Below are 22,669 nucleotides of genomic sequence, written 5' to 3'. Positions count from 1 at the left end.
CCAGAAGTTCCCTCCCTCACTTTGAAAAATCCGGTTTCCTGATTGGTCCTCTGGTCAGGTGTTTGGTTCCCTTTGTTAACCCTTTACAGGTAAAAGAAACATTAACCCTTAGCTATCTATTTATGACACAAATGCCAGGGGATATTTTTACATTGGGTAGCATTTATAGTAAGTATCACATGTGAAGGGCATTTTACAGTTTTGTGGGGATGATTTTGCTGAATATTTGTTAATGCTCTTTGAAGTGACAGACTAGCCATAAGGAAAGCAGGTATTGTAGTTTTCTTAAAAGAATTCTACCTATGCTATTTTAGTACTAGGTTGTTCTAAATGAGAATGGGAATTATGCAAAAGTCTGTAGTAGCTTTGAAACACAGATAAGCATGCACAGTTTTGAAGGAACACAAGCTCATTTGGCATGTACTTTGTAATATTAAGAAGATATCAACCCAGTTTCCCAGACGTCAAAGAATAACTCATTAAACTACTGTGGTACTAGCCAGTGCCGAATGGTTTAATATTATTTAAGTTTTTTGTTGACATTTTGAAGATTACATTTAATTTCATCTGGGACAAATTCATGAAGAGATTTTAGGAGGGAAGAGGAAACTCATTGAGCTTCCTTTTCTCTTTCTTGAAATAGCATTCCTATGCCACTGGTTCCAGAAACAAGTATGCCAGCTTTTCAAACTTGGGTACCTAACCAAGGCTCCCAAGTGCACAGTTCTCAAGTCAGAGCACCTCACTATACTACTGCTCTCAGTTTAGCCAGTTGAAAAATGCAACTGCTGTAGGAGAAATCATAGACAGGCTTTACAGATGACATCTTCACCCTAGAAATACTATAATTATTTTTTCGTGATTATCGTGAGCTTACCCACAATCAGTGCATGCAGGCGCTCATGTGATTGGTCATTTTGTGAGTGGGAGGCGTGCATGGCCTTTTGTTCCTCTTCTGGGTCCACTTCTACAAGTTGTACAACTGCATGCCGCAATATGACAGTACGTTAGAAAAGACAAATATCTTAATAATTTAGAAAAGATAAAAAGCTTTCCAACCTGATATTGAGTTTCCAAGGTAAACTTTTGGAGAGCTTTCAGCAGTCCTATCTCCCCGCCCCCCAAAGCAAATTATGTGATGCACTGTACACATGTGTGTGCACGCACACATATGGGTTTGGTTTAGAGTAAATATTATTGCAATATTTGAAAAATCCTTTTGCTGCTACATCCTTGGCTAGACATAATTATACTTAGCCCGTACCTGGAATTACATCTTCAGAGGGCTTTATTAATCGATTAATTCTGGACATCCCTATGGGCTAGGTAAGAAACTATTATTGCCCCCAGCCCTGGGAACCTGAGGCAGAGGGGCTAGCAGGCCTAGAGTCCAGACATCAAAATGTGACAGCTAATCATTCTGTGAAGAAATGTGCCATTGAGACAAACTTGTGCTGGGGAAGAAATGGGCAGAGAGCTGTGGCCAGAGCCAGCTCCCCGCCATCTGAGTGGTGGCGCTCAGACCCTGCTGAGGGCAGTGACATCATGACATGCTACCGCCTCAGAACCCAGAGCCTCAAAGTTCCGAGTCTTTAATCTTGTCGCGGCATCTCCCCAGGCCGTGGAGAAGCCGCGTGTCGTCCTGCTCAGGGTTACATAAGCGCCCATGGTCCGGAGGGCGGCGGGGGGGATTTGTGGCGCACGCTATGCTCTTGCCCAGGGCAGGTGGCGGTGACACGTGGGGGAGAAGCCGAGAGGGCTCCGGCCCTACGTGTTTGCTCCTTAAGCCGTAAACTGAGATCAGCGGAGACGGCTACGAAAGCTCCACGCCGGGTTTTCTGCCGCTCCCCCCTCCGTACACACACAACACGCGGCTGCCCGACTCCGGCTGGCGGGCAGCAGCAGCAGGGCTCTCGCTCGCCTGCTGCTCCTGGGATGCCACACAGGGAAACCTGGAACATCACGGAGGGGCTTTAAAATACCCCTGGTCTGGGGGGAGGGGCAGGGGAGAGGGGTTCCCTGAGAGCAGCAGCCCCGGACTCTGCTTCTCGCCGCTGCGGGAGGAGGAGCTGGGAACACAGGAAACGTGGTGGCCGCACACACTGCAGCAGCCGCGCTGATTCATTTATGCTCGGAGCCTTCACGGGGGGAGGGGACGCGAGGCGAGGCGGCGCTGCCTGTCTCCAGCCTGGGGAAGGCAAAGCGCCCTGCATCCGCCGTCCCGGAGGAGAGAGGAGACGAGCCACGGGCACCGGGCGCTGCTGCCTCCCACCAGCATCATGCAGTCTAGGGGCCGCTTGAGAGACTGAGCCCACAGCAAACGAGCCTGCCGAGTGTCTCCGCAGAATTTGGTTTCGACCATTGACTTTAAGGCGGAAAGAAGGAGGCTGGAGACTGTTACCCAGACAGTTCCTTTGTGGGTCCAGCTGGAGTCTGAAGCCTGCCCTCCCTCAGTGCCCTGCGTTAGCAATATGAAGGAGCAGCACTCATGTGTGGGCACTGGGCATCTGAGCATGGCTGGGTATGGCAGGATGGACCCTTTGGAGCTTGCTGTTAGACCTGTGAAGCGCTTGAGAACTGAGTACTCCTTTCCCTATCTCTTCGCAGAGGAGGCCTACCAAAAACTGGCCAGCGAGACCCTGGAGGAGCTGGACTGGTGCCTGGACCAGCTGGAGACCCTGCAAACCAGGCACTCCGTCAGTGAAATGGCCTCGAACAAGGTAGGACCCATCGGACTCCCTTGCCCCCTATTTCTCCTCACTTGCTACCAAAGCTGGAAATCCAGTAGACAGTTTTTAGCCAGGTACAAAATGCATCAGACTACATCCAGAGTTCCGTTCTCCTGGCCACACTGGAGTTTAGCCATGCAACTCCCAGTAAAAAAACTTTAATGCATCTCTGAGCTTCTTTTTAACATGCATTAAGCTGTGTAATTAAAAAAAACAAAACCCCGAATGTTTGTAAATGAAGGAGCTGTTATCCTTAACTAAAATGTTCATGGGTTTGTTGACCCTGACATCTAGTATTACTGCATATGAGTGGCTCAACCAAGGATCCTAGTGCAAAGTTCTGTTTCTGATGGGGTGTGTGCATGCATAGAGGAGGAATGCTGAAAACAAATAGTTTTGAAACTTTGGTATATTGTTAAAGAGGAATTCTCTGAATACTATTTTAAAAAAAGATGCAGTGGACTAAGAAACGAAAATAGTTGCACTGGGCTTAAAATATGAATCTGAAAGATTGGTCCTGTAGTTTGTGCAGATTCCCTTGGCTGTAAATTTCAAGGAACATTTTGAAAGTGATGGAACATTAGGTGTTGGAAGTTAAACTATTTCTCCATTTCTGTTTGAGTTTAAAATAAGGGATATTATGGTTGATTGCCGACCATTACAATCTTTTCTGTTATTCATTCTTGCCACACACATTCTGTTGTGAGCCAAGAAAATGGTATATTTCAATATCAGAAGTTAGTTGTCTACCATGGAGAGGTACAAGGTTGTAAGCAACCTTGTGCCAGAGAGTAAACGTCTGAAAAGGTGATCATAAAGATACCACTCTATTCAATACAATTGTTTTTTAAGTGGTACAGACCCTATTTTAGCTGTAAATATTGATGTTAATATATGGCATAATATTGTTTATTACTCATGTTTGGAAGGGAAAAGAGCATATATTTTCAAATTTTCTGCAGAGAATAACCCTTCCAGATAGCCCATTTCACCATCCTACTTTCCTCTGTGCCCTCAAGACCGCAGACTGAATATTCAGCTAATATTGATGGTGTTCATTTTAGTGGGCTTTACCTGACGTTACTGAGAATTTATTTTACATCTGTAATAAGCAGAACTTGCTACAAGGTACTTTGGAAAGTGTATGTTTTTTCCACGTTTGTAATTATTCTAGAAAAAGGGGAGTTTAATTGTAACAAATAAAGTACACTTCTTTCCTCTATTCCGCCTGTGCAAAGAGCTGACTGACCTTTTAATAAACTTCTATTATTTTGAAAGAGTTTAATTTTTTTCAGAAAATCAAGAAAAACAAATAAAGTCTTTCTTAATATAATCTCTTTTATTTTACCTTTTCTGCTTTCTTGTTTTGACTGCCATTCCCAACTTTGTCACTAGTTTTCATCAATTGCCTTTTGTTTAACTGGATACTCTTCTGTGGCTGTGTATAAGATGTTAAGCATTTTAACTTTTATGCTGCTTTAGCGCCATAATATATCCAGTGAATTTCTCAGTGACTGTTTATACTTCTCCTGTCTCCGCAGTCTCTCTGGTTCTGGTCAGCTGGTTATTTCTACTGCTTTTATGATTCGAAAGTAAAACTGACAGCAAGAGACAGAAGCACAAAAGAGAAATGGTGTAAAGCTCAACATTTCCCAAACTTTTAAAAACAGTTTTGTACTAAATTGTTTAGCAACAATTCAAGCAGGATCTGATTCTGAGATACTGAACTCCTACTTGCAAATATTCATCACCTCAGAACTGGTTCTAATTTTTTTACTGTAAATCAAGAAATACTGGGTCTGTTCCAGCTCCTATTGAATTCAGTGGCAAAACTCCCATATTTAAAAAGGGAGCAGGATCAGTGCCTCAGTTAGGGCCTGATCCTGCATTTCTTGCCAATTCAATCCAAGTTATTGAATATTTATAGTGTGGAAAGAATGCAGGCTTAGATAATTAATTTGCAAAAGGAAATGTACATAAATATTATCCAGTTATTTGTAATTATAATATTAAACCCTTTTACAGATCTGATTAAATACATTTAAAAACACTTGCCCAACGACTTTAGGATGAATTACCCCACAGCAAGTTAACACTGGATGACTTCTATAGGCTTAAGATGTCTATCTAATCTGTTGATCCATCAGCTTGCTTGTTTATGCTACTTATATGGCCCTCGCTTTAGTAGTACCTGGGAAACTCTCTAGTATTTAAAAAAAGAAATAACCAGTTATATTTTACTGAATCCAGTCCCAAACCAAGAAAGATATGGAGCCTTTTATGAACCCAGGAGACAAGACTTTTAAAAAAATAAGATTTAACCAGTTACAAATCAATATAAAAATTGCTTGTTCAGTCAAATATATTAATAACCTTGACTTTAAAAAGACTGGTCATTATTTCTGAAAACATAAAAGACTCTGATTCACTTTTGTCTGAGAAAATCTAGAGCTTCTTTCTTCACCCTGCACGACTGCAAGTCTTATCCTGACCCCTTTCCCCCCTTCTGTTTGTATTGGTTAAAGCACTCCTGATTTGCCAGAGATAACAGGATAAACCTTCTTCATATGTACTTATTGAAATCAGGAGGAAAATGTGTCACATAAAGGTCCTCTCATTTCTTCAGAAACCGGATCATGCAGGCAAGGCATTTGCTACGAGATATACAGTAAGCTGAGTTGTTGTAGCCAATCTGAAGGTCAATCAGAATGATGCCATATCTTACGTCAGAACTGGAAATTAATATTGCAGTCACATATTGAATAGGTTTACTTGATCCATCAACTGTGGATATAGATGTCAGAAACTCTCTGTTGCTAGTTGCAGTACAACACACTAAAATATTCAGAAACACTCTCAGATAGTTTTATGTTGGATTAAGATTGGCAGGCCATAAATGACATCTTTTTTTTTTTTGTCTTTGTAAATCTATGTGTATGTTTTCAGTGTTCTTTTTTTCTTAAATCCAAAGCAAATCAAATGCTATTAGTCATCTTGTGAAGAATCATTATAATAAATCAGTGAGCACATACAATAGTGGGAAAAAATCAGTAAGAAAAAGATTTCAATTTCAAATGTCGCAGGAGTTGTTATGAACAGTCATTCTAATTCTAATTATTTGTAAAAATATCTAGTATTTATACAGCATGTTACATTTTAAAATAATTATGCTAACATTAACTAATGCTCACGACATCCCTGGTAGATATGTAAATAGATACTGTTATCCTAATTCAAGGGAAAACTAAGGCAGAGAAGTCTAGTCTGAGGGTAAACAGGTAGCCTTTTGTGCAACAAGGATAAGAACTCAGGAGTGACTGACGGCAGTACTAGGATCTAAGCATTAGAAAAATACAAAAGTGTATAGCAAAATAAAGTGAAAGATAACCAACAACTTATAAATCACACTAGTATCTGAATGTTCTTTGCCCACCATTTTTACAAGTGACGTCAAAAGATCACTGTAATTGAAAAAAAAATAGAGATGGTGCGGGAAAGATACTTCTCTTTTTTATTTCCAATTTGTTTACTTTTTGGATTTGGCAGCACTTTCTTCATAGTTCAGTTTTACTCTTTCCCTTGTGCTGTCAGTCAATTTCCCCTATTTGTGTGAGTCTTTTGAACATAGTGGGGTGGCATAGGAACTGGCTATACTGTCTTTGCACCAGCTAAGGACTCACTCATGTCAGTGGTGCAAAAGCAGCTATATTAGAGGTAAGAATGCCTATCAGGTTACGGTAGTCTGTGCCTTGTGTGTGTCAGAACTATACTATAAACTTCTTAGGCCAAGGAGCATGTCTACTGTACAGCTACTATCTTGATCTGATAGCATGGACGATTGAGCCCTTATTGAGTTCAACTGACTTCATTAAGTCTCTACTCAAGCATAGAAGACTCCTCTGTCTGATCTCAGTACAGGATTGAGTCCTGTGTTTATACAGTTTGGAGCATGGTATTGGTACACATAAATAGTAATCAGTGACACGCAAACTCATGGCTATGGATCAGGAAAGCAGAGTTAGTATAAATACGAGGGAGTGTCTTGAGGAACCACACCACTGTGGTAGTGCACAGGGCTGTAAAAGGCCCTTAGCTGGTTCGGTGGGAATTTCCACAGTGCAGGCACCATGTAAGGTAGCCATAGGTGGTGCTCCACAGGCCCCATCGCGAGCCTGGGCATGCTAGTGGAGTGAGTGTAGTCCAGAGAGCTGTGGTGATTCTGGGCAGATCTATAGCCTGGAGCTGCCTGGTAGACAGTTCAGCCAGGGCTGCCATAACTCAGAGCAGCTTCCTGGAATGCGTAAGTTATTTAGGGGTTGTGCCATTCCCTGACAGTGCCAGAATTGAGAAGGCCCAAAAGTAGTTTCGTGGAGGAACAGCACACACTCTCACCCCTGGTCTATATGCATGGTTCTATAAATAAATCAGAGTTCAAAAGAACATCCCAATCAAATAGTGAATTTATTTCTGTAGTCAATAAACACGTTGCCAACTCTAATGATTTATTGTGAATTTTGAACTATTTGATGTTTTTTCGTAAGTCCCCAGCCCCTGGAATCACATGAGTGCCAGATAATCTCAGCTTACTTTTTTTTTTTTTTTAATGAATGTGTCTAGCCCACATGGTTGTGGAGAAAAGCTTGAAAACATAATCCCTAAAGGCTCAAAAAACAGAAGGCAGAATAAAAGAAATATTTTTTTTATCATCTCATGATTTCTGGGGACCAGACTCCTGATTTTTGAGCCCTTGGATTGGCAATAGTGGGTAAGGCATGCCGACTGGGTACCCCATTCGTTGATGTGCCTTTCCATTTAATGTTTGCTAGAACTGAGGCTTTTCATATTAGGCCAACAATTTTCAAACTTGGGTGCTGAAAGTTAGGCTCCCTGGTGCATATTTAGATGCCTAAATAAAAATGCACAAATTTGCAGAGCTATCTTCAGATAGCGCTATGAGTGCCGGTGCACTTTTGAAAATCTTAACTTTAAGGTAGGTGCTGAGCAGGGATTTGCATGCTTAACTTACAGTTAGGTACAATCATGGAAGCAAATCATCTTTTTAAAAAATGTCTAGATTATATGTGGTGGTGTTTTATTTTTATTATTGTTTACTCTTTATCCTTTTAAAAAAAGTCTTAGATTGTAAATTTTCCTGGGCAGGGACCTATGTGCATGTGCGTGTGCGTGCTTGTGCAGTACCTAGCACAATGGGCCCCGAAACTTGACAGAGGTCCAGAGGTGCTACTAATAAAGATCTAGCAAACATTTTCCACAGGACTGTACTAATTTGTAGATGAGTTAAATATAGAGGAGTGCGTATAATGAAACTAACATGCAAACATGTTTTCACTTCTGTATTTATGACTTTTGCAAAAATCTCTAGTATATTATTTTAGTGTGTCTCTGTACCTGAATTTAAACACAGAAACGTTTCAGTGCATGTTGAAGTTTACCACAGATAATGATAACATTCTTTGCTAGCTTTGTGATTCATCAAAAGTGGTGGGAACAAAAGTCAATGAGTATCACTGTTAGTTACAGTATGTTGATACATTCTTGGTAACCTTGGATTAGTGGTCCCAGACTTGTTTACTGTGAATGCACTATCTCTCCAAGAAATTTCTCGAAACATCAGAGTTAGAAAAATTTATGTTTTATTTAGTTTTACCACACAAAACATCTACTTTTTTGATACGTCAAATAAAGTTGTAATTGTCAAATGCGTATGGCAGGTTATGTGTTTATGCGGGTATTTATCAAGTGACTATGCAAAAGTTCCTCTGAGTTGTTGAGTAAAAATAAAATGCAGATTCCCAAAGCAGCAATGCATCTAACTATCTCTCAGACTCAAAGACTACTTTACTGTGAGCACCAATACAGATGTTTGTGGCCATATTCAGTCACTGAAAGAATACATTTCATAGTCCTGTAATGGCCATCCATGCCCTGTACTCAGCTGAAAATTCTGACCATACCACCACCCGCTGAAAAAGGATTTGAACAAAAATAAAGAGAACAGGAATTAGTTTGAACATTTCATTACAGTGAATTACATTTTATACACAATTTAAATTTCTTAATTGTAAACATTAAGGATAACAAGAATGAGACTTAAAGGAAAAACAGTCAACTTGAAATCTAGTTGATTTAAAATAATGAGTTTTCTACACCTGGCACTGAGGTTCCCTGCCAATTTTTGTTATTTAATAATCACATTTCCCTATTGAGAAAAGTATTTTTCTTCTCCTTTACTGCTGTGTGAAAGACTTGTACAAATAACACTGGAAACTGACTAGCATGGGGGAAGGAGTGAAACTAACTAATTAACTACGCAGCAAATACTGCCAAATGCACAAAGTAAACAAATTGGAACTAAAAAAGAGAAGTATTTTTCACCCTCTTTTTTCTTTTCCCCATCACAGTACTCGTAGATGTTACTTGTAAAAGGAGTGGGGAAAAAGGTATTTGGATGCTAGTGTGATTTACAAGTTGGTGATGTTCCTTTCACTTTATTTTGCCATATATTTATGTATTTTTTTAGTGGTTTGATCTTAGGACTGGGAGCCAGGAATTCCTAAGTTCTTACACCTGCTGTGCCAAAGACTATCTTTTTACCCTCAGGCAAGCCTTTTCTGCCTCAGTTTCTCCATAAATTAGGAAAACAGTACTTACCTACCTACCTATCAGAGAAGTGTGCATTAGTTTAATATCTGTATAGTGGTTTGAAAATGTAAAGCAGTATATAAGTTCCAAATATTTTGTTAAGAATTAGAATTAAAATGACTGTTTGGAACAACCACTGAGTCACGTGAAACCAAAATTGTTTTCCTTACTGGATTTTATTTTCATTATTGTATGAACTCATTAGCATCTTTGCTCTATCCTCTGGGAGGCACTCAGATAATATAGTGATGGTCATCTAAATGGATACAGTGCATCTTATTAGGAATAAAGGAAGTGGCTAATGTTATGGTATGAAAGAATGAATCACCATTGAGAAGTCAGTTTCTGTTAACAGACTGACTACTTTTTAGTCTTGTCCTTTTGAATCACTTCTGGTTACCTTGACATAGTTTGTTACATGACCAGCATCTTGTCTTCAGGAATGATATTCCATGTATAGAAGCTTTATATTTTATAGTATTTTTTACCAACTTTGTAAGATCAGCCAAAGTAAAATAGTATCTTCTTATGTCATGGTCATAGATTAGAGTGACCTGTTTCCAATTAGAGAAAAAGGCTAATGCTGTCATATCCAATTTAAGAGGATTTCTTTATCAGTCACTCTCTTAGGTTTCAGCTATTACATATAATAAAATATGTGCTGGAAATAAAATAGTGGAAAAGGAATTTGCTAATATCACGACTCAATTTTGTTGCAAAACTGGTAGGTCCTCTGTTCTGCTGTTCAGCGATAAAGGCAGCTGATAATCGGTTCCAAAAATTTCTGCAGCTTATTGCATGACAGCATTCTTATATAATGTCTGGCAATGCCATTACACTTGGCTAGTTGACATGATAGTTTAATTGGCTCTTGATGTTCCTGATCTTTCTAGGAAAATCCAAGGATGTGGTTAGCTCCTTACTTGAGTATGCATGCCAATTCTGACAAGAATTAGAAATGAATAAGATGTAGCTGTTCTCATGCAAAAACTTCATTGAGTGTAGCATCAGGAAGTATTTATTCATTGAGGGTTTCATTTTGTACAGCACAGGTGTGGGATGTTATCTGTATATGTAGGATCTAAAAAGTGATGAACTAGAGAGGGAATGGAGGGAGGCCGACCTTGCACTGATGAGAGGATTTCTACAGGGTCACCATGTTTAGCCTTGCTTCATAGCAAGAGTAAAGGAGAAGATGAATGTGTAGCTAAGCACCCAATTTGCATGCCGGAAGAATTGTACTTCAACCAGGGGTTGGCAAACTTTTTGGCCCGAGGGCCACATCTGGGAATAGAAATTGTATGGTGGGCCATGAATGCTCACAAAATTGGGATTGGGGTGCGGGAGGGGGTGAGGGCCCTGGTTGAGGGTGTAGGCTCTGGGATGGGGCCAGAAATGAGGAGTTCAGGGTGTGGGAGGGGGCTCTGGATTGGGGCGGGAGAGTGGGATGCGGGGGAGCGGTTTGAGGGCTCTGGTTGGGGGTACGGCTCTGGGGTGGGGATGGGGATGAGGGGTTTGGGGAGAAGGAGGGTGCTCCAGGCTGAGATCAAGGGGTTTGGAGGGCGGGAGGGAGATCGGAGCTGGGGCAGGGGATTGGAGCACGTGGGGAGGCTAAGGGATGCAGGCTCCGGGTGGCACTTACCTCAGGCGGCTCCTGGAAATAGCAGCATGTTCCTTCTCCAGTTCCTATGTGGAGGTGTGGCGAGGCAACTCTTCATGCTGCCCTGTCCACAGGCACCGCCCTTGCAGCTCCCATTGGCACGCCAGAGGGAGCCATTGGAGCAGAGCATGTAGGAGCTGGAGGTAGGCCATGGCACTGCTTTTGGGAGCCGCATGGAGCAGCCCCTGACCCTGCTTCCTGTCTGGCGCACCGAAGGGGGGGCATGCGATGGCTTCTGTGAGCCGTGTGGATCACCCTCCAGCCCTGCGCCCCAGCTGGAGCGCCGGTGTGGGGCCATACAGCTGCTTCCGGGAGCTGCGTGGAGCAGCCCCTGACCCTGCTCCCGCCTTTAAATGGCTGGCGGACTGGATCCAACCCGCGGGCCATAGTTTGCCCACCCCTGACTTAAACCCAAATCTCCTCAAACAAGCCCTTTCCTCACTTTCTGCTCCTTTTTTATGCTTTGGAGCGGGTATACAAAAGTCCTGAGACCTCTGTGTTAGGTCAGTATGCTTAGTACTTAACCTTACTTGCTCCCATGTAAGTCTGGCCACACTTCTGCTGGAGCACAACAGACTTACGCTAAGATAAGCACAGTGATGAGTGTAGGTAAGGCACTTCCTAGTATGCACTGTGAAAAGACTTGCAGGAGCAGGGGTCACGGGTGAAATTTACCATAATACAGAGGACTCCTACAAGGCCCTCTTTGCCATTTAAGCACTGCAGTGTCTTCACACAGACACAGAAATGGCAAGAGTAGCTATGCAGGGGACTTCACACCCACCATTCATCCTAGAAGGAAAAGTCTTGCTGCCTCCAAGTGAGAAAAGTTAGCTGGATACCCTGTCCTTGTAAGGAGCAAATCTGCAAAGAGTGTTGAAAGTGGGTCTGAGATTTTGGGCTGTTGTTGAGTCAAGAGAAAAAACAAACATGCAGTGAGTGAGATTATGTATTTGAAAAGAGATAGGCAGGGTCTCAGCTGCTAGACTGGGGCCAGGTCTACACTGCGACTTTAAATCGGTTTAATGGCCGATATACCGATTTAACGCTGTACCCGTTCACACAACATCGTCATTAATATCGAGTTAAACGGCTCCTTAAATCGATTTCGGAACTCCTCCCAGACGAGAGGAGTAGCACTAAATTCGAAAGTGATAACTCGGATTAGGGTTCGTGTGGACGGAAATTGACATTATTGGCCTCCTAGAGGTATCCCACAGTGCACCACTGACCGCTCTGGTCCGCAATCCGAACTCGGATGCGGAGTGCCGGTAAACAGGAAAAGCCCCGAGACCTTTAGAATGACATTTCCTGCTTTCACGTGTCCAGCTCTGATCAGCACGGGTGGCGATGCAGTTCAAATGCAAAAGTAGCTCCTGCATTGAACCTTACGGGAGATACTAGATCTGATCGCTGTATGGTGAGACAAATCTGTTTTATCAGAGCTCCGTTAAAGAACAGGAAATGCCAAAGCGTTTGAAAAATAAACTCCAGGATACACAGCGGTGCGTGACAACCGTAACGGGAAGCCAGAGACTCAAACGGATGCTCATGGAGGGAGGGAGGGGGTAATGAGGACTACAGCTACCAGTCTCCACAGCAGTCTCTGAAAACTATTTGCATTCTTGGCTGAGCGCCCAATGTCCGTAGCTTAATACACGGTGTCTTGCGTGGTTCACGGAACAGCTCGTCAGTCTCTTCCCCCCCCCCAGCACGTGAAAGAGAAGTAAAATAAATAATTCCTTGAGTACTGTAAATGTCACCCTCTGTGTACTGAATGCTGCTGGCAGAGAGTACGCGAGGTGTTGACAACGGTCAGGATACCGTTTGTGATCTCAGGGTCCATGATTGCTGTGCTATGGCGTTTGCTCAATGCACTCCGGGAAAAAGGCGCCAAAGGGTTGTCTGCTGCCTTCACAAAGGGAGGGGTGAGGCTGTACCCAGCACCACCCGGGGCAATGTTTTCTGCCCCATCAGGCACTGTGCTCTCAACCCGGAAGTGGGAACTATGGGATAGCTGAGGAACAGCTACCCACAGTGCACCGCTCCTGAAATCGATGGTAGCTTTGGACCATGGACGCAAACAATCGATTTCGTGATCCCACTGTGGACGCGCTAAACCGATTTTATTAGATCTGTTTTGTAATATTGGTTTAAGCTAATTCGAAATAATCGTGCAGTGTAGACATACCCTTTGACTCTTTGCAGGTGAGTGAGAGCAGCCTGTGTTTCCTCTAGTGGGCCAGCTTTGGGTGACAAGGAATCCCTGTGCTGTAGTACTGGTGTGGTGAGTGATGAGTGCGTGAGAGATCAGGGACACTGAGGTCGGGCAACAGCTTGTCAAGGTCCGTCTGGGGAGTTAGGAAAATGCTTTCCCCTGAACAGCCATAAGAACAGCCATATGAGGTCAGACCAAAGGTCCATCTAGCCCAGTATCCTGTCTTCCGAGAGTGGCCAGAGCCAGGTGCCCCAGAGGGAATGAACGGAACAGGTAATCATCAAGGGATCCATCCCCTGTCACCCATTCCCAGCTTCTGGCAAACAGAGGCTAGGGGCACCGTCCCTGTCCATGCTGGCTATTAGCCATTGATGGACCTATCCTCCATGAATTTATCTGGTTTTTTTTTTTAATCCTGTTATAGTCTTGGCCTTCACAACATACTCTGGCAAGGAGTTCCAGAGGTTGACTGTGCATTGTGTGAAAAAATACTTCCTTCTGTTTGTTTTAAACCTGCCTAGCAGATCTGCTGCTCATCTCCTAGGTAGGGCCTTGGCTGGGGTAGGGATTGGGCTTTGCACTGCCATCTCTCCGCTTCATGCTAGATGAAAGGAGCATAGAGTTCCATGCCTTGGACAAAATGACAACTCCAAGCAGTGAGCAAGCCGCACTCAGAGGAAAGCACTTCCTCACTATCTGTGTGGCTCTTTACAGGCAGCTGTCAGCTCTACACAACTTAGCTCCTTCCTGCTGCCCCAACCAGCTGCAGCAGAAAGCACTAGGAGTCTGTCCCATAAGTGTGAATTTGAGCAGACAACCTAATACATGGAGCTAGTACCTAGAACTTGGAACTCTGTCTGCCTGCTTGCCTAAGCTTAGACCTACAGTTTCTTCCTATCCCAATCAGTAAGAGAGTTTAGATCTCCTTTGAGTTCCCCAAAAACCCTGTGACAATGCCCCTTTTTAGCTACCCTAAGCAGTGCCTTAGGAGATGGAATATCTCTTCCCACTTATGCAGTCTCAACCCAGTAGAGGTGATTTTATCAGTGTGTCATCTTCCGGGGCTCTGACAACTTCCTCCATACGCCTCAATGTAGCAATGTTCCCAGTCCCTGCACACTGACGTACAATCACCCCTTTTCATAGCCTCTTTACTTTTGCACAGGTATCAAAGATTCTTTCCTTCAAGTATAATGACACAGAACAATGTAGCAAAAATAGAAAATATTATGAAGTAATACTCAGTGAAAATAGTTTAGGGCATGATGTGGGTAAATGAGCCTTGTTTTCATCCATCATATATATTTGAATATGAAATATTTCTTTGACAATTTTAAAAAAATGTTTTATTGGAAATAAAATATAAATGTAGGTGCTACTTTTTAGAGCATACTCAAAAAAACCTTAATATCTTTCCTAAGAAAATAATATTGAGTATTGCAAGGATATTACTTAGAAATGGATTGTATGTAAATGAGTACTTCATAATTGCTCACCTTGTTAATAACAGTTTTGCAGTTACTCATAAAGGCTTCTAGTAACTTGGTTCTAAATTCTGCCTTAAAGATCCACCAGAATCTCCTGGATATTATGCTGTGTACTGAAGTAGTGATGGTTAGGTCATAAGACTTGAAGCACTTCAAAGATGGAGGAAAGTTCTTTCTCCTGTTTTGTTTGTTTTGCATTTTCAACTATAGGCATTTCCTTGCCTAAATAACTTTTAATGCAGTGAATATGATATCCACTGAAATATCAGTGCAGTTGCAATATGACAGAGAAATCAGAAGCAGTTTTGCTTACTTGGTTATGTTGTTTCATATTTTGCTTTGTAATCCTTTACTAAAACACTATATATTTAAGAGACTTTTCTCTCTCTAACCTGTTTCCAGCTTTGAGATGGATTTACCATGGCTAGGTTTTACTTTTACCAAGGACATGTCTCCACCAAAGATTTATGCCAGTTACAGTCATTGGTGGCCTGCCACCAGTATAACTGCAAACCTCTAGTGCTGGCAAGTTAACCCATGATGTGCACTGGTGCTGCTTATCCCTGTTTGAAACTGTGGTGAGCTGCACTGGTGCAAATTGTGGTTTTTATCAGCTTTGCCTACCTATAGTGGGACTGGGGCGAATTGCCAGCATAGACAAGGTCATAATCTCAGAGACCAGTGGACCAAACTAGTTCATAGTGCCTATTTACAAGATTTCCTAAAATACTATTCAAACAGTTTTATGTTTTCTGTTAATTAAGTAGTAAACCACTGATGAGTGGTCAGCCAGACAAATTACTTTTTCTGTTTTTCTGTTTTTGAATAAAAGAGCAATGTTCATAAAACTGAGCCACTCCTTTGTGATGGCAGGAGACGAGAATGCTAGCTTGTTTGTTATTTAAAAAAAAAAAACAAAAAAAAAAGAGATTCATAGTACTGCTTCAATCTTTTATCATAATTAGAGGGTAGTTCAAAAATCAGACTAAAAAACCAGTTTTGCATTCTAGTAGTCCATCTGTACTGTTCACAGGTCAGCTTCTAATTCCTACCAAGTTAAGCTTGAGTGGTTAATGAATTTATTTAAAATAATCTTGAATATATTACACAAGACTGCAATATCAGAAATTGTTTGACCTCTGGAACAACTCAAAAGTTGCAGTGTCTTTTCATATTTCAGCTCTTATTATCAAATGCTTCTTTTCTTTCATCTTTCTGTAATACAGATCCTGTGAAATAGAGGATGGATGATGTTTCTCTATAATAATGGATTTTACTTCCACAATGCATAATATTCAAGGAACCCAAATGGATTTACAGACAATGCCCCCTGTTAAACCAATATTATCCCCAGTTTACCGGTTGGGAAACTGAGGCACAAAGTGCAAAGTTACACGTCATAGGCAGACCAGAAATAGAATGCAGTTCTCCTGACTCTCATTTGTGTGTGTTAGGGTACGTCTACACTGCACGATTATTTCGAAGTAGTTTAAACCGATATTACAAAACCGATGTTATAAAATCGGTTTTGCGCGTCCACAGTGCGATCAAAAAATCGATTGCTTATGTCCATGGTTCGCGCTCCTTAAATCGATTTCGGAACTCCTCCAAATGAGAGGAGTAGCGCTAAATTCGATAGTGATAATCGGATTAGGGTTCGTGTGGACGGAAATCGACGTTATTGGCCTCCGGGCGGCATCCCCGAGTGCGCACTGACCGCTCTGGACAGCAATCTGAACTCGGATGCAGCGGGCAGGTAACAGGAAAAGCCCACCGAACTTTTGAATTACATTTCCTGCTTGTCCAGCGTGAGCTCTGGCATCAGCACGGCGGCGATGCAGTTCCAATCCAAAAGAGCTCAAAACATGGACCCGACGGAGATACTAGGTCTGATCGCTGTATGGGGGACAAATCTGTTGTATCCAGCTCCGTTACAGAACCAAAATGCCAAAGCGTTTGAATAAAAAACTGCAGGATACAGCCTGGTGACAAGCGTAACGGGAAATGGACGCTCATGAAGGAGGGACGGGGTACTGAGGACTCCAGCTATCCCTCCAAGTCCCAGCAGTCTCTGAAATTATTTGCCATTATGCAGAGCTCCCAATGTCTGTAGGGTCAAACACAGTGTTGGCGTGGTTCAGGGAACAGCTCTCAGTTTCTTCCCCCCCCTCACAACTGAAAAAAAGGTAGAAATCATTCCTTGACTACTTTCTATGTCACCCTATGTGTACTGAATGCTGCTGGTTAGACGGACGCTACAGCAGAAGAGCAGTATCCGCTCCTCTCCATCTCCTCCTCTCTGGTGTAGATGGTGCGCAGGAACTGCCCACCATCCAGGAGAATTGCCCAATTTCTCAACATTAGAGGCAACATTGCTACGTTGCAGTAGATAGGAAGAACGGCTAATAACAAGCTTTAATCATTGAAACTTGGGGCTGAAAATTTTTGACAATCACATTTGGGATTGACTCGCTGGCAATGAGTCAATTCCTCCCTTATGTGTGTCTAAAAATAGAGTCCATTCTGCCTGGACTGTCATAGCCCCGGGAGGCTGCCTCCAAGTGCCTCCCCCGACATCATTTTCTCTCACTAACAATCTCTGTTTCTTATTCTGGTATTCCCTTAATACTTCAGAACACAACGGGGAGGGGCACTGACACGGTAGCCCAGGAAGGTTGAGGAGGAGGAAAGCACGGGTGCGCTTCTTGCAGGAGGCAACCCCTGTGAATACTGACACGGAGCCCTGTGTCTCTGATACACTGGATCTCTGTACACTTGCCTATATTCTAGCAGGACAGTGCACCCACTGACCGCTCTGGTCCGCAATCCGAACTCGGATGCGAGTGCCGGTAACAGGGAAATCCCCGAAGCTTTACAGTGACATTTCCTGCTTCACGTGTCCAGCTGATCACCACGGGTGGCGATGCAGTTCAAATGCAAAAGTATCTCCTGCATTGAACCTTACGGGAAGATAGCAGATGTCATCGCTGTATGGTGAGACAAACTCTTTTATCAGAGCTCCGTTAAAGAACAGAGAAAGCAAAGCCTTTGAAAAATAATACAGGATACACAGCGTGTGTGTGACAACAGTAACGGGAAGCCAGACACTCAAACGTATGGTCATAGGAGGGAGGGAGGGGTAATGAAGGACTACAGCTACCAGTCTCCACAGCGGTCTCTGAAAACTATTTTGCATTTTTGGCTGCGCGCCCAATGTCTGCAGCGTAATACACGGTGTCTTGCGTGGTTCACAGAACAGCTCGTCAGTTTTTTCCCGCCCTCCAGCACGGTAAAAAAAGTGAAATAATAATTCCTTGAATACTGTAAATGTCACCCTCTTGTACTGAATGCTGCTGAGACGCGAGCGCTGCGGTTGAAGAGCAGTATCCGCTCCTCTGCCCCTCCCCAGGGGTAACAAGCCGCCCAGTGAGTTTGTATAGTTCGGCGGCTCCGGGGTGAAAATAGGAATGACTTCCCTTTTTCTGACAGATAGAGACGAGATAGGTAGATTCATCTTATCACTTGGGGCTGAGCTTCATCAGACCCCTTCCTCTCTTTGCGTAAAGAAAAGATATACTGCATGGACTGTCATAGCCCATGCTCAATTTGATCTCAGTAACTACTCTGTGATTCTTATTCATGCATTCTTCATAATATCATGCCAACAATGGGTGGGGGGCACTGCTGTGGGTAGCCCAGGTAGGTGGGAAGCAATGGTTGCGTACTTGCAGCGGCTCCCTCTGTGAATACTGACACAGAGCAGCTGCCCTGTGCTACACTGATTTTAATACACGTATCCTATTCTTTGTCTAGAGACTCTATTTTATTAACCGTAAAGGGCAGGATGACAGTCCCAAGTGAGTTAACCCATTTTCCTTTCAAATTTACACAGGGTATTATCATTCGTCCCATTTCATGGTAGATGTAACAAAAAGAGGCGAGATGGTAACGTTTCTGCTTGACAGATAACTACTACCACCAGGAAGGGAGGAGCAGATTTCAAGTAGCAATAATCACACCTCAGATCACTTCATTGTTATGATACTGGCGTGCAAAGCTCTAATGCTCTTCAGTGCTGCAGATTTGCTATCAGACCATTCAGTACAGAGAGGTGACAGTAAGTACTCAAGGATTATTTAACTTCATTTAGAGGGGAAGGAAGAAACTGAATAGCTGTTCCGTGAACCATAACGACACCGTGTTTATACAGTACAGGGCGCTAAGCCAAGAATGCATATATTTATACTGCTGAGGACTGTGGGATAGCGGGACCTTCACGTCCCTCCATGACCCCGGCCCTGATGCTAATGTTTAATGGGTCGCGGGGGTTTTCTGGGTAAATGTTCGCAGTCATTCCTTGCTCCGGGAAAACATCAGCAGACAGTCCTTTCGCACATTTTATTCTGGAGAAGATAGCACGAGCACTAGAGAACACGGCTTTTTGTTTTTCCCGTCACCATTTGTGTACTAGATGCCGTGGAGGAAGGACAACAACGAGCGCATACACACCAGCATTCATTGCTTTGCAATGATAGCCGAGAATGGTAAAGTTGTTCTGTACCGTCTAACTGCCAGAGAACTGGCAATGACATGACGGTTATCTCTTCTTCTCTAAAACTGCTCTTGCTGCTATACATGAGTGCCCTGCTAAAATCAGCCGGGGGCGCAACGCAAAAGCAACTTGGGATTGACTCAACTGCCAACTGAATCAATCTCTCCCTATGCTGTCTAAATAGAGTCAGTCCTGACTATAGAAAGAAGAGTCAAAGCAGCAGAGAATCCGTGGCACCTTATAGACTAACCAGATGTCTGTTACTCTATAAAGTGCTACAGGATGCTCTGCTGCTTTACAGATCCAGACAACACGGCTACTCCTCTGAAGAAACGTCAAGTGTATTAGAAGAGCGCAAGCTCCCGTGCTGATAACAGGCGGTTTCCCCTGGCAAGAACCATCACCATTGCTTCACTCTCTCCAAACCTTCCGCGTACTGTGGCAGGGCGCCACCCCCCATTTCTGTCTGCATCCGGTGGGAATAAGAATAAGAAAACATAGACTTATTGTGACATAAACCGGGGGGTGGAGGGGGCACTTGGAGGCAGGCAGTCGTGGCTATGACAGTCCAGGCAGGACATACTCAATTTTTAGAAACAAAGGGAGCGACTGACTCTGCCCCAAGTGAGCCACTCCAATTTGGGTTTCAGAAACATTGTCACAGGGCACTCATGATAGCATCGGACACTAAACTGTGATGCACGGCCAGTAAACAGGAAAAAGCCTGAATCCCCGCGAACTTTTGAATCCATTTCCTGATTGTCCACGTGAGGGTCACACACACACAGGTGACCACACAGAGCTCATTTCACTCGTCAAATGCAGTTCCTGATAATCGAAGAAGACGCCGCTTGGACACACAGGAGGTTCTGGATCTGATCGCTATCTGGGTGAGACTCAGTGCTCACAGCAACTGCGTTCCAAAGACGAAATGAAAAATTTTGAAAGAATTTCAAAGTCTATGGCTGTAAAGGCACAGCAGAGACTCCTTCATGCCGACGAAAGTGAGTTGAGCAGAGGGGAGATACAGGCTCTGAGCCGAAGCTTCTAGTGCTGAAATACATATTTTGGGGTTCAGCGCTACCAGTGCCCCACTGTCCGTGGATTTCAACTTTGGGATTGAAATCAAGTGTTCTGAGGATGTAGCCGAGGAAGATGGAGACGAATTTGAGGATGAAAGATGAGCGTGGTGATAGCACACAGCAGTCCGTAACCCAACAGCCAGGATCTTTTTGAGACCCAGATTACAGTCCTGCGCTCCCAAGCGAGAAGCCCAGACAGTGAAGCCATGGAAGCGACCTCCGGTAGTTCCCTTCATCTGTAGCAAACACGGATTAAAACAGACGGTTTTTTAGATCGCATTGACACCAAGGGCTTTTGCTGCAGTCGCAGCCATTACTGTTAAAGGAAAATTCATTAACATGTCTGGGATGGAGCGAAAATCCTCCAAATTAATCTCAATGAATCGATCGTGAGGAAACTCCAAAAACCTTATGCTATATGAGAACATTTCTGGCCAAGAAGCCTTCTCCGGTCCCCCATAGTAGGTAACTTTTCCCCATGCATTTGTGCAAGACATGTATGAGGCATTGAAGGCATGCACTGAAGGCACTGCATAAACAAACGATCTGCCCCTGCGGTGCTATTGTCAGGAGAGAGATATCATCCATTGTTACCTGTAGAACATCAGGAATGTAAATAGGGGGCAGACATGGCGATTTGCTACTGGCCAAGCGGGGGGATGGAGGAAGGATAGCACGAGTTTTCAGCGTCTGGCAAGCAGGATTCTTCCCTGCACACCAGCAACGCGCTGCGGGGGGTGATGTAGGGTGATCACTAGCAGCGATGTATACGAAGAGCCTGCGCTGTTGGTGGATGTTGAAAGAGGGGTTTGGGCTTTGCAAGTTCCTCAATAGGAGCAAAGGCATCATATAGATCACTGTGTATATGAACGGCGGAGAAGTCAAATTTTAAAGCCTCACTTACCATCGTCGCGTGGACGTACGGTGGCCGTACCTGCGTCTGTGGTGTGTGCCACACCAGTCACACAGACACTGAATATTTAAACGATACAAAATGCGACCTTGTATAGAAATCACATGTGCCGTAGGTGATAGTGTTCTATGTGAAGAGTACTGTCATTCGCTCTGTAAAAGGTATCTTCCACATACTTATCACCTCGTTTGCCTTCCCATGCAGCTGCACATTTCTCTGAAGTCCCTATGCCATCACGAGGGCGTGCTGTGATACGGCGGAGGAAGAAGAAGACGCGAGATGAAATGTTCACAGAAATTACTGAAGTAACACGCAATGAGAGGGATAAACAGATGATGAAGGATGTTGGTAGCAAAGTACAGGAAAGATGCCAGGAACGATCTGAGAGGGCTAGGCAGGAAGACCACGCGTTGGAGAGAAGCAACGCTGGATCTGCTGCGTTCTCAAACTGAAATCCTCCAACGCATGGTGGAGCTTCAGGAAGAGCAGCACAAGTAGCAAGAGTGCCACTGCAGCCCCTGTATAACCTCCCTGCAAGCCAACGTCCCATATCTCCCTCACCCAACGGTTAAGAACGCATGGGGAGACTTTCTGCACCGCCTACTCCTCCACACCCCTGCAAGATTCAAGGAAAAGGCTGTATTTACGCTGCAATGTGCTTAGTAGCCTTTCCCTTCCCCCTCTTCCAAAGCACAGCAGTCAGGGACACCTCCTAATTTCTCTGCCTTTTTTTATAGTTCTTTGTAATACAGAATACATCGAAAGGGGAGGGTGGTTGCTTACAGGGAAATCTAGTAAGGAAAAATCATGATTTTAACAGATGCATAATTACTTTTAATGAATAATAAATGATTTTTAACGATACAGAATTTATTTCCTTCGCCACCTGTAATGAAAGGGGGAGGGTGGGTTGCTTACACTGAAATAGTCCATCAAGTGTGGAGGGTTCATCAAGGGGAAGCAAAACAGAGTCACACCGTACCCTGGCCGTGCTGAAACTCGTTTCAAGCTCTCTGATGGCAGCGCCTCCAGGTGTCTCTTCTAATCGCCCTGGTCTCTGGCTGCTCGTACTCAGCGGCCAGGTGATTTGCCTCAGCCTCACCCAGCCATAAATGTCTCCCCTTAGTCTCACAAAGATTGTGGAGCACACAGCAAGCAGCAATAGCAAGCGGGACATTAGTTTGGCTGAGGTCTGAGCGAGTAAGTAATGATCACCAGCGACCCTTAAACGCCAAAGCCATTCACCACCATCCGGCACTTGCTCAGCTGTAGTTGGAACAGCTCCTGACCACTGTCCACGCTGCCATGTATGGCTCTCATGAGCCATGGCATCAAGGGGTAGGCTGGGTCCCCAGGATACTAATA

At 43.7% G+C, this 22,669-nt stretch overlaps 1 protein-coding gene across 4 annotated transcripts in view; it reads left to right on the top strand.

Moving 5' to 3' along the window:
• PDE4D (phosphodiesterase 4D) overlaps positions 1–22,669 on the top strand; it is a 654,671-nt gene that overhangs the window by 551,491 nt on the left and 80,511 nt on the right. For 3 of the 4 annotated variants that reach the window (XM_075066967.1, XM_075066968.1, XM_032796951.1), the window contains exon 6: positions 2,608–2,720. In XM_075066967.1, the coding sequence (XP_074923068.1) occupies positions 2,608–2,720 (113 nt within the window). Of the gene's footprint in view, positions 1–1,649; positions 2,522–2,607; positions 2,721–22,669 lie in introns of those variants that run through there. The other variant, XM_032796974.2, reaches the window with a different exon arrangement.

This window comes from Chelonoidis abingdonii, chromosome 6 (assembly GCF_003597395.2).
Source record: "Chelonoidis abingdonii isolate Lonesome George chromosome 6, CheloAbing_2.0, whole genome shotgun sequence".
Lineage (NCBI taxonomy): Eukaryota > Metazoa > Chordata > Testudines > Testudinidae > Chelonoidis > Chelonoidis abingdonii.
This window is presented reverse-complemented; position numbering and strand designations above follow the sequence as displayed.